The 15,009-nt window shown below is 35.5% G+C and overlaps 1 protein-coding gene across 1 annotated transcript in view; it reads right to left on the bottom strand.

Moving 5' to 3' along the window:
• Window positions 1–15,009, bottom strand: part of LOC124366829 (trifunctional purine biosynthetic protein adenosine-3-like) — a gene marked incomplete at its 5' end in the record, with an annotated part of 53,421 nt that overhangs the window by 14,373 nt on the left and 24,039 nt on the right. Inside the window, 5 exon segments of the mRNA XM_046823430.1 lie at window positions 427–570; window positions 1,637–1,834; window positions 2,783–3,028; window positions 6,194–6,392; window positions 13,646–13,868. Of these exon segments, the coding sequence (XP_046679386.1) occupies window positions 427–570; window positions 1,637–1,834; window positions 2,783–3,028; window positions 6,194–6,392; window positions 13,646–13,868 (1,010 nt within the window).

A 15,009-nucleotide genomic window follows, 5' to 3' on the forward strand; every position in this document is an offset into this window, starting at 1 on the left:
ACTGTATTTATTTATAATGCTTGTATTTCTTGTTTGAGTTCTTACCTATTTTTTTGTCACAATTTATGTAAATATTGATACAAGTGTATTTATCTGAAGAAGTGTACCTAGATACACGAAATTTTATAAATGTTTCAAACCAATATACCGTGGTTTATTTGTTAGAAGAGAATAATCTGTTTCTATATATATATATATATATATATATATATATATATATACATTACTGTAAGTGTTGGTTTTACTGTCTGTAACAATTATTACTATTCAATACAATACTTACCTTCATTTCTTTTCTTGACATTGCCGATAACTAAAGCGTTTGGTATCCCACAGCGAACATCATCCACATATATATATATAGATTACTGTAAGTGTTTGGTTTTACTGTCTGTAACAATTATTACTATTCAATACAATACTTACCTTCATTTCTTTTCTTGACATTGCCGATAACTAAAGCGTTTGGTATCCCACGGCGAACATCCTCCACATATTTCTGGGCGACAATCAGCACGAGTCCAATTCCACAGTTGAATGTGCGCAGCAGTTCCTTCTTGCCCACTCCACCTAATGGCAGGTATATCAGAGCTATTGTAAAATACTCCCCTAAATATTTTTACCCTACTGAATTTAGAACAAAAAGCGAATATTCCATCTTTGAATTTAAGTTTACAATAGCCTTCCATAGGATCTATGTGAGGAAAGTAGGATGACTGTGTCTATAAAAGAAATTTTATTATTTTGTTTTCTACACAACGTAGAACGTAAACTAAGAGGAAGGTGAACTGGATCTAAACTCAACATTCCCACTGATTAAACCCTTCCCACCATAGCTGCGTTGAGTGAGAGTATGTCTAACGAATGTGAAAGAGTTGTTGCTAGAAAGGCATGGTACCACAAAACTCATGCCTGTGACATATTTGAAAACATTTTAGCACATCTAAGGAAACATTATAGCATTGAAAAAAATTGATGAGTGCCAACAATGAATTAAACAATAACAAGAGATTATAGTATAGAGGAAAAAGAAACCTACTTCGAAAAACATCTACAGATATTCTTTTGAAAGTTGTTGAGAATTTGTACAAAGTGACCCAGAAAATGAGATACTTGGATTGTTTGGGCTGCAGCATACATTATTAAAGAAACATTTACAAAAGATGGCATACGATCGACAGACTTTATTACTGAGATATGTGGTTTAATCTTCTAATATGCCCTTGAATTACGTCTTCTTACAGCTATATTACAGTCATGATAATAAATAATTTTCAATGTGAACATTGTAATTTTGGTAAAAAAATGTGTAATAAATTTCAATTTATATAGTGTAGATAGATCCGCAAAATCCACAAAATCTCTTTATATAATTTTTTTGTTAGTATATTTTTGTAACAAAGAAAGTACAACTAAACTTTTTTTTATTTAAGTTCCAGAATTTGGAATACACCTTATAATTTGTGTAACAGATTTAATTTAAATAAATGAAACCACCAATAAGGCATCTAAATATGTGAAAGTTCAATCCTTGAGTGTCTTGATCGTTTTGTGAAAAATTAATCTAATACAAAAACAATTATTTGGAGACCAAACACTTATTCCTAGAAATGTAAAAATGAGCAAGCCAAGTAACCTGCAACTGCGAGCCAACCGAAGACGGGTGGTAAAGGCCAGTGAGATGCGTCCAGACGCACAGAGACATCTGAGGGCAGTACACGAGGGATATTCTCCACTAAACCTCCACCGGTGATGTGGGCGATGGCCTTCACCTTGTCTATAAACGGCATCACATCCTTCACGTATATCTTGGTTGGTGTCAGCAACTCCTCCCCTGCAATCATTATCAGTTAATTCATGATAGTCTGGGTATCAGATAGATTACCTTACAGAGTGCTCACTAAACTTCTAACCACTAAATCAGAAAGCTAGCTTATAAACATTAGTTACTGCAGTTACATCAATAAAAATAATGTCAGAATTGCATATGTTATAGAGCCTAAAATCAATAACTCTTTTCTGAGTTTATTCCCTTTGGGAGAAGCTGAGTGTAGAAAATACAAAGGTGTATATTTTGCAATATACAAATACATTGCTGTCTTGGTTCCAATGCCTACAACTTTTCATAGTATGATTATTAATTTGGAGTCTAAAAGTTTTTTCAGCAAAATAGAAAAAATGCTGTGCTAGTAAAGGAGGAAAATTGTAGGTTTTCTGGCTGTAAAAAGTGGTAATACAGAAATTAGAGATTGCATTTGAAAAAGCGTTTCTTTTCATTTAAAATGGTTTACTCTTTGTTTGAAGGTTATTTTTGACGATGGAAGGATTGTGAAGGAAACAGGATTTTTTGTGAAGGCAAATGTCCGGAAAAATCCAGTTTCCTTCAAAATGGTTTAATTCTAACATTTTTATATCAAATTAAATATTAAAAAGTTACAAGAATGATGTTAAAACAGCAAATTTCTCTTAAAAAATGAAAAAAATTTCAAACCTTAATTAAAACCTTTTTACTTCTTTTATACTAACAGCATGCTTTATTTAATAAAAATTGATAATTTGACTTGTTTTTATACACCATTCTAAAATTCTTTGGACTTTTACAAGATTAGGCATTCTTCTCTTCTTTTCCTAAACCTATAAAAATATAAAATATGCCCGAGAACAAAACTGTATTTCTGTATTCTGTTGCTTTTGACAGATAAAATAACTTATTATGACAATATAAATACACTACTTTTAGTGTAATATGAAGTTAGTAAATAACAAATACCACGTAACGTACCAAGAGTCTTGTTACTAAAAGGAGACGGGCTATCGTAGGAGAGGCCATGCAGGTCCATGACTCGGCGGACCAAACTGAACCCATTGCTATGTAGACCAGAGGAGGGCACTCCGATCACCACATCTCCGGCGCTAATCTCCGACACTCGGGGTAATAAGTGTTTTCGCTCCACAGCTCCCACCACAAATCCTGCCACATCAAAGTCTCCATCCTTGTACAATCCCGGCATTTCTGCTGTTTCTCCACCTGCATCGCAACCAATTCACATATACTGACAACCTTCGACACTTGAGACAATAACTAATATCACTCCACAACCTCCATCATGAATCCTGCCACATCAAAGTCTCCATCCTTGTACAATCCCGGCATTTCTGCTGTTTCTCCACCTGCATCACAACCAACTCACATATACTGACAACCTTCGACACTTGAGACAATAACTAATATCACTCCACAACCTCCATCATGAATCCTGCCACATCAAAGTCTCCATCCTTGTACAATCCCGGCATCTCTGCTGTTTCTCCACCTGCATCGCAACCAACTCACATATATTGGCAAATCTATATATATAAAAATGAATGTTTGTATGTTTGTCCTTTATGGAATCGTGAACTATTGGACCGATCATGATGAAAATTTGTACGTATATGTATTTTTCCACGGAGAAGGTTTATAAGCTATGCCCATCCCTTTCCCGATTCAGGATTCCGCCCCACTGGTTACAGAAATACCCATAAGAAATGCATTGCAGCAAACATATGTTAACGTCTTTTCAAATTTTTAATCAGCTGTTCTTTGTAAACATATATTACACTTATAGTTTTAAAGCATAGAGTAAGCTTAAGAGAAACGACAAATTTTGTTTAAACTGTTTTTGCAATCACTGTTAAACATAGACTTTACTATCCAGATAATACAATTCAAATTTGACGTAAAAATTCACCTTTAACTGCAATATTTATTTAATATAAACCATGCTCATGCTTGATCAGAAGAGTAATGCAGATATCATAATTACTATCTTACGTTGGCTACAAATATAAAGAATGTTATAAAATCAACCTTAGTTGTTTTTTTTGACAGAAGTATGGTTCTCAAAACTCCGTGTGTACATATTCTCTCGATCGAGACAACAAAGCAAGCTCAATCGTGGCATCGGAGATATAACTAATTTTAATCTAAAATTTATTATAGTAAAAAAAAAAATTTACTAAGTAATATAAGGACTTCGGTTCTTAAGATTTGCGTGCGAAGCCGTGGGTAACAGCTAGATAGAGGCAGGAATATGGTACATACCTTCATAATACGCCCAAGAGGCTCACGATGGAACGACTATCAATTATCTCAGCAATGTTTAGAATGTGATAGAAAAAGAATAAGTGGATATAGTGTACTGTTTTCAACGGGAAATTGCGTGCGAAGCCGCGGGCAACTTTTGCAAAAAATTATTGAAATGCGCAGCAAAGCGCGCCGGTCCCGCTAGTTTATAATAAACTATACCATAAAGAATCGAGATTACATATCAAGTTGTCTATTTGCTATGTTTTATCAAATTATGAAAGAAATATATTATGTATAAAATGCTACCAAAGGAAAGGTTTTCATAAAAGTGGGAAATGATTAAATGAAACTCCATTAACCCATTAAAATCTGCATAAATCTACATCTGATATTATGATTTCCAGTTGGTGTAATTATAATAAACATGCATAACTATTTCATTCATAATTAATTATATGTACAAGGTATGTCCACAAAGTAAATTCTGTTTCTATTTCCACGATAATGGATCATGGAATTTCCACAAATTACATGATCACTAATTGAAGCCGTTACTGAAGAACTGAAATTTCAAAAACTGTATACCCAAATTTCACATTGGATACCCAAAATTCCTACTGAACAGCACAGAAAACAACAGTTGGGCAGTGCACTTCACTTTTTGAAACGCTACGATGAAGACTTTGATGGTTTTATTTCTGTGATATGTCACTGACTGGAAATGAAACTTGAGTATCTTATGACACCCCCGACACTAAACAGCAATCGATGGAATGGAGACACACTTCTACCCCAGCAAAGATTAAGCCTAAGCAAATCTTGACACCTCGAAAAATCATGTGTACACAAGTGCACAAAAAAATGTTGGGAGAAAAGGCATTTTGCTGACTGATTTTTTACCATGAGGCTAAACAATCAATGCAGATGTTTACTGCGACACCCGTAAAAGATCGCGCTGCTATACAGAACAAGTGCTGAGGATTACTGTCAAAAGGTGTTGTCTTTTTCCACGATAATGCCTGACATCACACTGCTAATGTGACAAAAAGTTTGTATAGAAATTTGGCTGGGACATTCTTGACCATCCTCCAACCTGGACCTCGCTCATAGCGACTTTCATCTCTTCCTACATCTGAAATCTTGGTGTTTAAAACTTGGTTGATAATGAAAAGATGAAAGAACATGTTACCACATGGTTGAAAACATAGGCGGCAACCTTCTATGAAGAAGGCATTCAAACACATGCCTACAAAATTCCGTAATTTGTGTACAAAAGTAATTACTCTATCTAAATGTGAGTTGTAAATGTTTGTACAATAAACATTTTTTCTGTATCTATACACTTTTTTAATAAAACCAAACGAAACTTACTTTGTGTACATACCTCGTAATTCCCTGAGGAGGATAAATTTAAATACCAAATACAAGGGGTTTTATATACAACTGGGTATACATTTATGTTTTAAACACTCAAACAGCAGTTTAGATCTTCCAAAACTGATTTTAATCTACATACAGAGGCTCAATAAATCCGACATGAAACACAAATAATATAATCTAAACCAACTTTATAGTGGTGTATATAGTTGTAATTGGGATTATATGCAGATTATCCGGACAACGATCTATATGAGCACCGAATTATTAAAGTTTTAAATTTAGTTCTTTTAAGCATAAATATAATAATACATGTTTATAACAAAGTACATTTGTTTGTGGAACATTTTGTACAATCATTTTTATTACTTCTTTCTGTAATGTTTTTAACTTTTGTAATTATTCAGTGCTAAGGCTGCTTGTTACAGGCTAATGACAGTCTATTGACAAATTTGCTCAAATGTAAAGATGTGATAAATAAAAAAAAATATGAACTGTAAATAACTGAATTCTAAATTCAAATTATTGTTCTTCTACCAACTACTGTTTGATTTGCATCCAAAACATGCAAAACACATCAAATTTTTAAAACATTTGCTGCAGATGTCAATAAGAGGGCTGATTAGTAAATTACAAAATCGCAAAAACCATCTTGAGGATTAGGTGTCATCTATCTCCATGTTCAGAAACCTATCATTCACATTGTATATATTTTACAAATTAATCAAATTGCAATTTGTCACTGACCTACAAGAGCACACCCCGCTAGGTTGCATGCTTCAGCAACACCGTTGATAAACTCTCCGGCAACATTCACTGCAAGATGGCCGCACGCAAAATAATCAAGGAAGAATAGAGGGGCAGCACCTTGACACAGCACATCATTGACACACATAGCCACCAGATCCTGACCCAGAGAGGAGTACTGTCCACATTCCTGGGCAATCTGTAAGTGACAAGAAGTATTAAAAGAGTAGGTAGACAGTGCAGCACCTTGACACAGCACATCATTGACACACATAGCCACCAGATCCTGACCCAGAGAGGAGTACTGTCCACATTCCTGGGCAATCTGTAAGTATGACAAGAAGTATTAAAGAGTAGGTAGACAGTGCAGCACCTTGACACAGCACATCATTGACACACATAGCCACCAGATCCTGACCCAGAAGAGGAGTACTGTCCACATTCCTGGGCAATCTGTAAGTGACAAGAAATGGCATTAAAGAGTAGGTAGACAGTGCAGCACCTTGACACAGCACATCATTGACACACATAGCCACCAGATCCTGACCCAGAGAGGAGTACTGTCCACATTCCTGGGCAATCTGTAAGTGACAAGAAGTATTAAAGAGTAGGTAGACAGTGCAGCACCTTGACACAGCACATCATTGACACACATAGCCACCAGATCCTGACCCAGAGAGGAGTTACTGTCCACATTCCTGGGCGATCTGTAAGTGACAAGAAGTGGCATTAAAGAGTAGGTAGACAGTGCAGCACCTTGACACAGCACATCATTGACACACATAGCCACCAGATCCTGACCCAGAGAGGAGTACTGTCCACATTCCTGGGCGATCTGTAAGTATGACAAGAAGTGGCATTAAAGAGTAGGTAGACAGTGCAGCACCTTGACACAGCACATCATTGACACACATAGCCACCAGATCCTGACCCAGAGAGGAGTACTGTCCACATTCCTGGGCGATCTGTAAGTGACAAGAAGTGGCATTAAAGAGTAGGTAGACAGTGCAGCACCTTGACACAGCACATCATTGACACACATAGCCACCAGATCCTGACCCAGAGAGGAGTACTGTCCACATTCCTGGGTGATCTGTAAGTGACAAGAAATGTCATTAAATAGTAGGCAGACAGGACTACACTTTGACACATTCCTGGTTTATCTGTAAGGGTGACAGGAAGTGACATTATACAAGGGCTATCCAGAAAGTAGATCATGTGTTGCTCTATAGCCACTAGGGGCGGGACTACCACGGCCATTTTGATGTCACGACATTTCTCCGTTCATTGGCTATCCAGCCGTATTAGTGAAAGGTTACTGTCACGCCTAGTTGATCTGCAATAGCAGTTTAAAATGTGTGATGTCATTTAAAATCCTGTGAGATGTGAAGTGTGATTGGTAATACGGTTTTTTATTGGCTAAGCACAATAGAACAGCATAGAACAGCACCATTTGAACGCCTCGCTTCTCAAGCTGGGATCAAATTCATTAACAATCTCCCTAAAACACTTAATTTAGAAACAAATCCAAAAATTTTAAAACCCAATTAAAACACTACCTAGTGTCTTGTGCTTTTTTTACTCGGTTGGCGAGTTCATAGAGCACACTTGGGATTGATATTCGCAGTGGTGTTGCAATCCTAGGGGTTGATCCCACGAATTATTAATTTTGTTTCTTTGTATGTGTATGAATGTGTGCCTGTGTGCAACTGTATGGAAAGGTGAGTGAATGGGTTTAGTTTTTAAGATAAATACTGTAAAAAAAAATTGGTATTATTGACTATTGCAATACAATGTAATATATATTGTCAACACAATAAAATATATTCTATTCTAAACCAATTGAGATTTATAGCCAACTCTGTGAACTTTATGGGAACAATATGATTACTGAAGTTGGAATGCGTTAGTAGTGCATTAGGTTTAAAAATGGCCAAGGTAATGTGCATGATGACAAACAAAGTGGTCGGCCAAGCAATGTGACGGATGAAATTGTCTCCAAGTCGATGAGACAATTAAAGAAGACCGCCAATTCACAATAACAGAACTCTCACTTAGTTTTCCTCAAATTTCAAGGAGTTTAATTACATAGAAGTTACATTACCATAAATTGTGTGCAAGATGGTTACTACAAATCTTAACACAAACTCATAAAAATCAGCATATGGATGCTTCATTGACATTTTTGACACTTATAAAAAAATATGGTGACTCGATGCTCAATCGAATCATTAAAGAAGACTTGGGTAAAACACATGAATTTTGAAACGAAATTACATTCTACAGAGTGGGGGCCATACACTCCCCCAAAAAACCAAGGAAATGCATGCAAACATTGTCACAAACACTTTGAAAAGCAATAGTTTGGCTATTACACTTTTAAATTGGTCCACATTCAAATCTGCCTCTAAAATTTCTAAGTCTGTTACTAGCATGTGTTGTATTATTTACTTTAGTATATTTTTTTACTAAAGTTATTCCCAAGGAAAGAGTTGACTGCCTTACAAATAATTGAGGAAGCATGGCCACTTCCTGAAGAGACATTCCTGAAGGCTGAATATTTCAAAAGCAACCTCATTGATTAAAACAATGATTGTGGCTAACACCTTACGGCACACAATAAGATTGGTTCAAGTTGATCTAACTCAGTATAGAGTTAAATATCAGTAATCTTAGTTATATGTGAAAAAATTAGAAAAGGTTTCTGTTGGGGATATAAATTTGAGTCACTGAGCATCCAGAAATATTACAACTTAAGAGGTCTAAGCATACAATATAGTTAATGCATTATCTTTCGATACAGTCCTCTACTGGGTCAATCAAACAAGTGTGTAGGTTTTCCAAGTGGTAGAAAGTTATAGGATCATTTATTTCACTTTCCAGACAGCAAGAAAGTCTTCTAACTTATAACTTGTCATATTCTTTGCTTGAAAATCACAATTACAAGATTTAGAAAACTGGAAATTAATTAACTTCTTAGCTCTGGTTATTTTACTATTAATTTCAGCTATAGCATCTTCGTAATTAGTTAAATGCTTGGGGAACCAACAACTTCTTCCACTGAGGGCTCGAGAATAAAAAATCACAAATTTGAACAGACAGGGTTACTCATCATTGACTGCAGTCTTAAATTCTTCTTTAGTGGTAAGGGAACAAACCTTAGTGTACAGAGTGATGATGTTAGCTAAAATCAATAACAGAGGATCCTGGATGGAAAGAATACAACATATTCTGTCAAGTGGTTTTTTTTACTAAAACCACTTACATATCCAGAATAATCAGATTTACTAAAACTAAAACATTTCAGATAAACCAACAATAGCAAATACTGATTTATAACTAGCTTCTTACAATGAGAAAAAACATCCTAGTATGTGGGTAGTATTAAAATAATGTGGTAAATTTACAAATCAATAATTGCTTCTACCATATAACAACACAAAAAATTATGATTAATCTTAGTATGATAGTTTACTTCAATAATAATATAGTAAGCAATGAATCTATTCTGGCCAGAAGCTTCATGCACAAATGACATGCCAAGCAGTAATCTCAAAATTACTAAAAGCACCTTCAAGCTAAAACAAAAATAGCCTAGCTGATTTGTATTTTAATTTCAGATCCAAACAGCAAAGGTCTTTTACTAGTAACCTTGCACGAAACAAATGTCAAACAGAAATTTTTAGGCACATAACCTCAAAAAACATCACATGCATAAAGAACAAATACTACTGCATGGATCTTAAAATGTTTCAGAAAAGTAGCTCCATGCAAAACGAAAATTGCAGTGCTCAGGTCAGATATTATTGAAAAATTACATGTTATTCAATCACTCACTGGGTCTAAATAGAACTCATATAAACACAAATTTTGGGAATTCGTAAAAACCCAACACTATAAACTCAGATAATGCAAAAACTACATAGTAAGAAGCAGCAATCTTTCCAACTGATAATTTTTTTGGGATTTACAATCAATCTAAGTGTTTTTAGTGAATACTGTAGCTTACAAGTATACATCCAGTTGCAAGAAGTGAACCACCTGGCAAGTGAGAAATGGCACCTGTAACCACAAAAGAGGGATTGGAGGTGGTGGGATATGTTTTTGTTGCCTCATCTCATTAAAGTTTAACCCGGCACTTTTCACTTCCACATGCTAACTTATTCAGGATCTCCACTCTATATAATTATTTTATTTCATTAATAAATTAACAGTCTAAATGTACTGTATTTACAATCAATGTTACTGATACAAAACCAAAATTTTAAGAGAGTGTGTAGGGACAAAATTGTGGAGCGGACACAACCCAGACACGGCATGGAGCTGTGATAAAATTTGCTAAAACTTTTTGTCATTTCAGAAATGATGAAAAAGTTTTGTGCAAGCAGATACAACACAAGCGGAGAACAGCAACCGCCAAGTGCTATATGCTGTTCACTAAATAATGAGCATAAAAAGGCATAACATTTGCCACTTGTATTACACCTTATTATTAATTATCAAAACGATGACAAAGGGATATTTCTCGTTTAAGCAGGGAGTATAAGAGTAGACTTTATTTACAATGCAGTAGCCTGGCGAAGGCCAGTAAAACTGACAGACGTCACGTGGTTTAGGCCGGAAAAGTCATCTCATATCAACTCTTCCTTTCCCTCATTTGTGTACTACAATACCAGTACAAATCACACAGAGCGCAGCACCAGCCAAACGTCTCAGTTGATCCCTTAGACTGTGTATTACTTTTACCATGGAATGGTGATTGTCCACTGTCCTCTGTAATCGTATGACACAGGGACAACAGATATTTATTTGTAAATTCTAGAGTTTTTCATGGCTTATAAATGGAATTCACGGATTGTTAAAGGTTTTTTCAAGGTGACAAAATTTATGGCTTAATCACAGTAGCATGGTTTTTGCAGTTGGTTGAAAATACTGTTGGTTCATCACTTCGCACGAGAGGCTTGGGCAGTATGCTGATGACACAACTCTCTGCTTTAATGGCAAATCAGAGGAGTTGGAACAAAAGGTTTTTGTTTACCTCATAATTGTGTCCAACAATTCTACTGCCTCAATCTCACAAAACTTTGTTCTAAATATAAATTTGTGAACCATTTTTTACGACCTGACTATGACTTGAAAAGTGGGCCTGCCGTCATGTTGTCAGAGTCCATAATGGAGGATGTATTCCTTGGTATTCACCTAGATCGAGGGCTGACATGGAATGATCACGTAGAGTCAGTTTGCACAAAATTAGCCTCGGGCATTTATGTTTAGAGGTATTTAGCCAAATATTGTCCAAGTCAGGTACTGATGACGACATATTATGGATTAATGTACCAACACCTCTCCAATGGAGTGGTGTTATGGGACGCTTGTGCAAATAATCAATTTCTGAGCACTTTCAAGCTTCAAAAAAGCAGTTTTAAAAATAGCAAACATGAATTTAGAGAGTGTTGCCAACCAAAAGAAATGCACTGTTGACTCTGCTAAATATAAAAATTTTGAAAACAATATTTTTCTGTATGTCGAAATGTGCCCTGACAAAGTGCCGAGACATTCATGGATATGAAACAAGAGGTAGAGAAGCAACTAGAGAACTGGGAGACACAGAACGGTAGTTAATGAACACCTGCCCTCGCAGGCTGGTGTCCACTTTATCAACAGACTCTATAAAAAATGCTCCAACGTCCAAAGCATTAAAAATTCGACTAAAATGTTTTTTGACGTCAAAGGAATTTTTATGTCGATGAATTTTTGGCTGGTAATTGGGAGACCGCTATTACTGAAAACTGACACTTGTGTTGGAAGTGGAAACAACTGGTAAATCACTGGTTATACAAATGCAAAATTGTATGTATTATTGTGGTATGAGAGCCACAATTTTACCCTACAGAATGACTTTCGCTACATAATATAAAATTATTACTGGCAATAAAAAGTTTGACATTTGCTTTAAAATAACTAACATACTAAAATAATAACAATAAAATAAGGTCACAACATAATTTACATATTGGTACAATCTGATAGGAATTATTGTACAGAATATGGACATCTCTCTAGCAAAATAGATTAAAATTTGTTAGAAAATGTTTTGAGCTGGATAGATTTTTCAAGTGCCGAGGCAGCACGTTATTGAGTCGCAGAGCTAAATAGTGTATGCCATTTTCAACAAGTGTCAATCTATGGATCAGGTAGACAATGTTACCTTTGTGCACAAAGTTAAAACTTCAAATATGTAGATACCAGGAAGAGTGAGAAGATTCAGTTGCTGAGAAAAAGGTTTACAGTGAAACGTGATGACCAGATCCCGACATAATACAAACAATCCTCTTTTGGAGTATATATACTCTTAAAATTTCACTAGACAACCCCCAGAATCCAATAGCATATTTTAACCTACTGTAAACATAAGCATAGTAAATTTGAAGAATAGTTTCTTTACCAACTACAAGCAATAATACGCAAAAAGCTAAAGTAATTGAAAAAGCTTTTCATGCATTGATTATGCATAGGGTATCAATATATTTCGATGAGTTAAATTTATCATCCAAAATAACACCAAGAAGAGGGGCAGTCTCTTATGAGCTGATACCATTTACGCTAAAACTCGCTAAATTATGGAAAAAAGTTTAATGTCCCTTTCTGAAACTAAACTGAGATGCAGTCAAGTGCATTAGAGTCAAAGTATTGTTAAGTCTTAATTGGCATGTAGTTGAAAATCTCAATTTTTTTACTTTTGGGCAAACAACAGATAACTTAAAAATTTTCTGAAAAAAAATATCCTTAAAAAAGGATTGGTTGTTTTACATGTGCCAAAGGGAATGCTATGAGATTTGCAAATTTCTTAAGAACTTCCGATGCAACACCATCCCATCCACTTGACTTTGCATTTTTTAGTTTTGAAATCGAGCTTAGAACCTCAAATATAGCTTTGTCAATACGTGTGTTACAAAGGCCTACAAAAATCAAGAAAAAGAAGATTAATTACATCTGACACAGCAAAAAAAAGATACATGACTATATCAACCTTGTCAGTCATGCACTCTTATATAAGAAATAAAAAATGCATGAATGTCAGTTTCTAAAATTGTGGTAAGTAATGGAATAGTTGAATGGCTGTGATTTTTAAACAGGTAATAACACAATCTTTCATACCTATGAAATCATAATTTGCGCCATCTGAATGAATATTAAATAAGGACTAATGCAAATACAGGACTTTCTTATTTTACTGTGTTTAATTCATTTGTATCACTACTAGGAACATAACAAAAAAGTTCTCTTCAAGCATCAGCATATATTTCTGAAAATCTGGTAACTGTAGGTGTGGACCGACAAAATATTGCACACATATAACAGTCTAAGGTGGAAACAGGAAAATTAACCTCATAAATTAACATGGAAACACTTAATTTATAGTGGCATTGTGTAATGTACTGAATTAACTACCTTCAGCTTTGTTCCCACTCCATCAGTGCCCGAGACCAATATAGGGTCCTCATATCCAGCCTCTTTCAAGTCAAATGCTGCTGCAAAGCCTCCCAGCTGTCCCATCACGCCGGCACGTGACGTGGCAGCCACTGCTGGCTTGATCGTTGACACCAGAGCATCCCCGGCCGCGATATCCACCCCACTTGCCTTATACGTCAACTTTCCTCGCTTCAGAATCCACCTTGACAGATTATCACTTAATCATACTAGTGCTGAACAGAAATTCTTTATTAATATTTGTCAATATTAGAATAAATGTAAATGAATTAAATTTAACCCTTTGCACGCCATAAGCGATTTAATCCGCAAGCATAGAATTCAGTTTAACGCCCATAGCGATATATATCGCAAACTACGTGTTACGAATCTAAAGGCCCAAATAGTTGTCAAATTATCCGCTAGATGGCAGGACAAGTCACTTTTGTTGTCTGCTGTCATCTGGCAATATGCAAACTGAACATCTGGGGAGTATCGATAAATAACAGCGGTTCCTTTGTTCTCATCTGTCTTTGCCATACTTCTTCAAACGCCTACAGCGAATATTTCCGCCGCCATTACAGGAGCCTTGTGTGGTGCTCTAGTTTTGTCGTTCTTGCGTACTGATAGTTTTATCTTTCTACTGTTTTGCAAAATCTTACTTCTTTACCTCCCACATAATGGTTTGCCCACGTATGTTTTAATAAAAAATATACTGTTTTATCAAAATAATATTGTTCAATTATTTCATACCTACTAGTACTTATAATGTAAAAAATGCAATAAATTGTATGAAAATACCCGAAAACGCATTCAACGGGTGTTTTTACTATTCAAATTAAAAAAAAAAATATTCTGAAGCCAAGTCCGGAGCTCCTTCTTTAGATTCTGTGGGCTATTGCACTTTAAGTCTTTAGGCAGTGCATTGTACATCTTCATTTCAGCATATATGGTTTCTTTCATACGTCGCTGTTCTGTGTGCAGGAAGATGGAAGTTTTCAACAGGTCTTGTGTTGTATCCATGCAAATCTCTATGTCTTGTTAAGTCTTTAGCAACACAAAAAAGAACAGTTCCTAAGATATATTTGGATATAACAGGAAAAATTCCTGAATGTGTTTCTGAAACTTTCTCTTGGCCAAAAGTGACCATTATCCAAAGAATCACTGCAGGATGGCAATTGAAAATTCCTCCCAAACAACTTTTCCAGACTGTGGATAGCTCTGGTACACATAATTATGTACTAATTTTTTAGCTAATGGTGAACTGGCTGCTGAGATTCTCTTTATGGAACATATTGCAGAGATTAGTTTTTTACATAGATAGTCAGCATAACCGTCCCATCATC

Source organism: Homalodisca vitripennis, chromosome 7 (assembly GCF_021130785.1).
Source record: "Homalodisca vitripennis isolate AUS2020 chromosome 7, UT_GWSS_2.1, whole genome shotgun sequence".
Lineage (NCBI taxonomy): Eukaryota > Metazoa > Arthropoda > Insecta > Hemiptera > Cicadellidae > Homalodisca > Homalodisca vitripennis.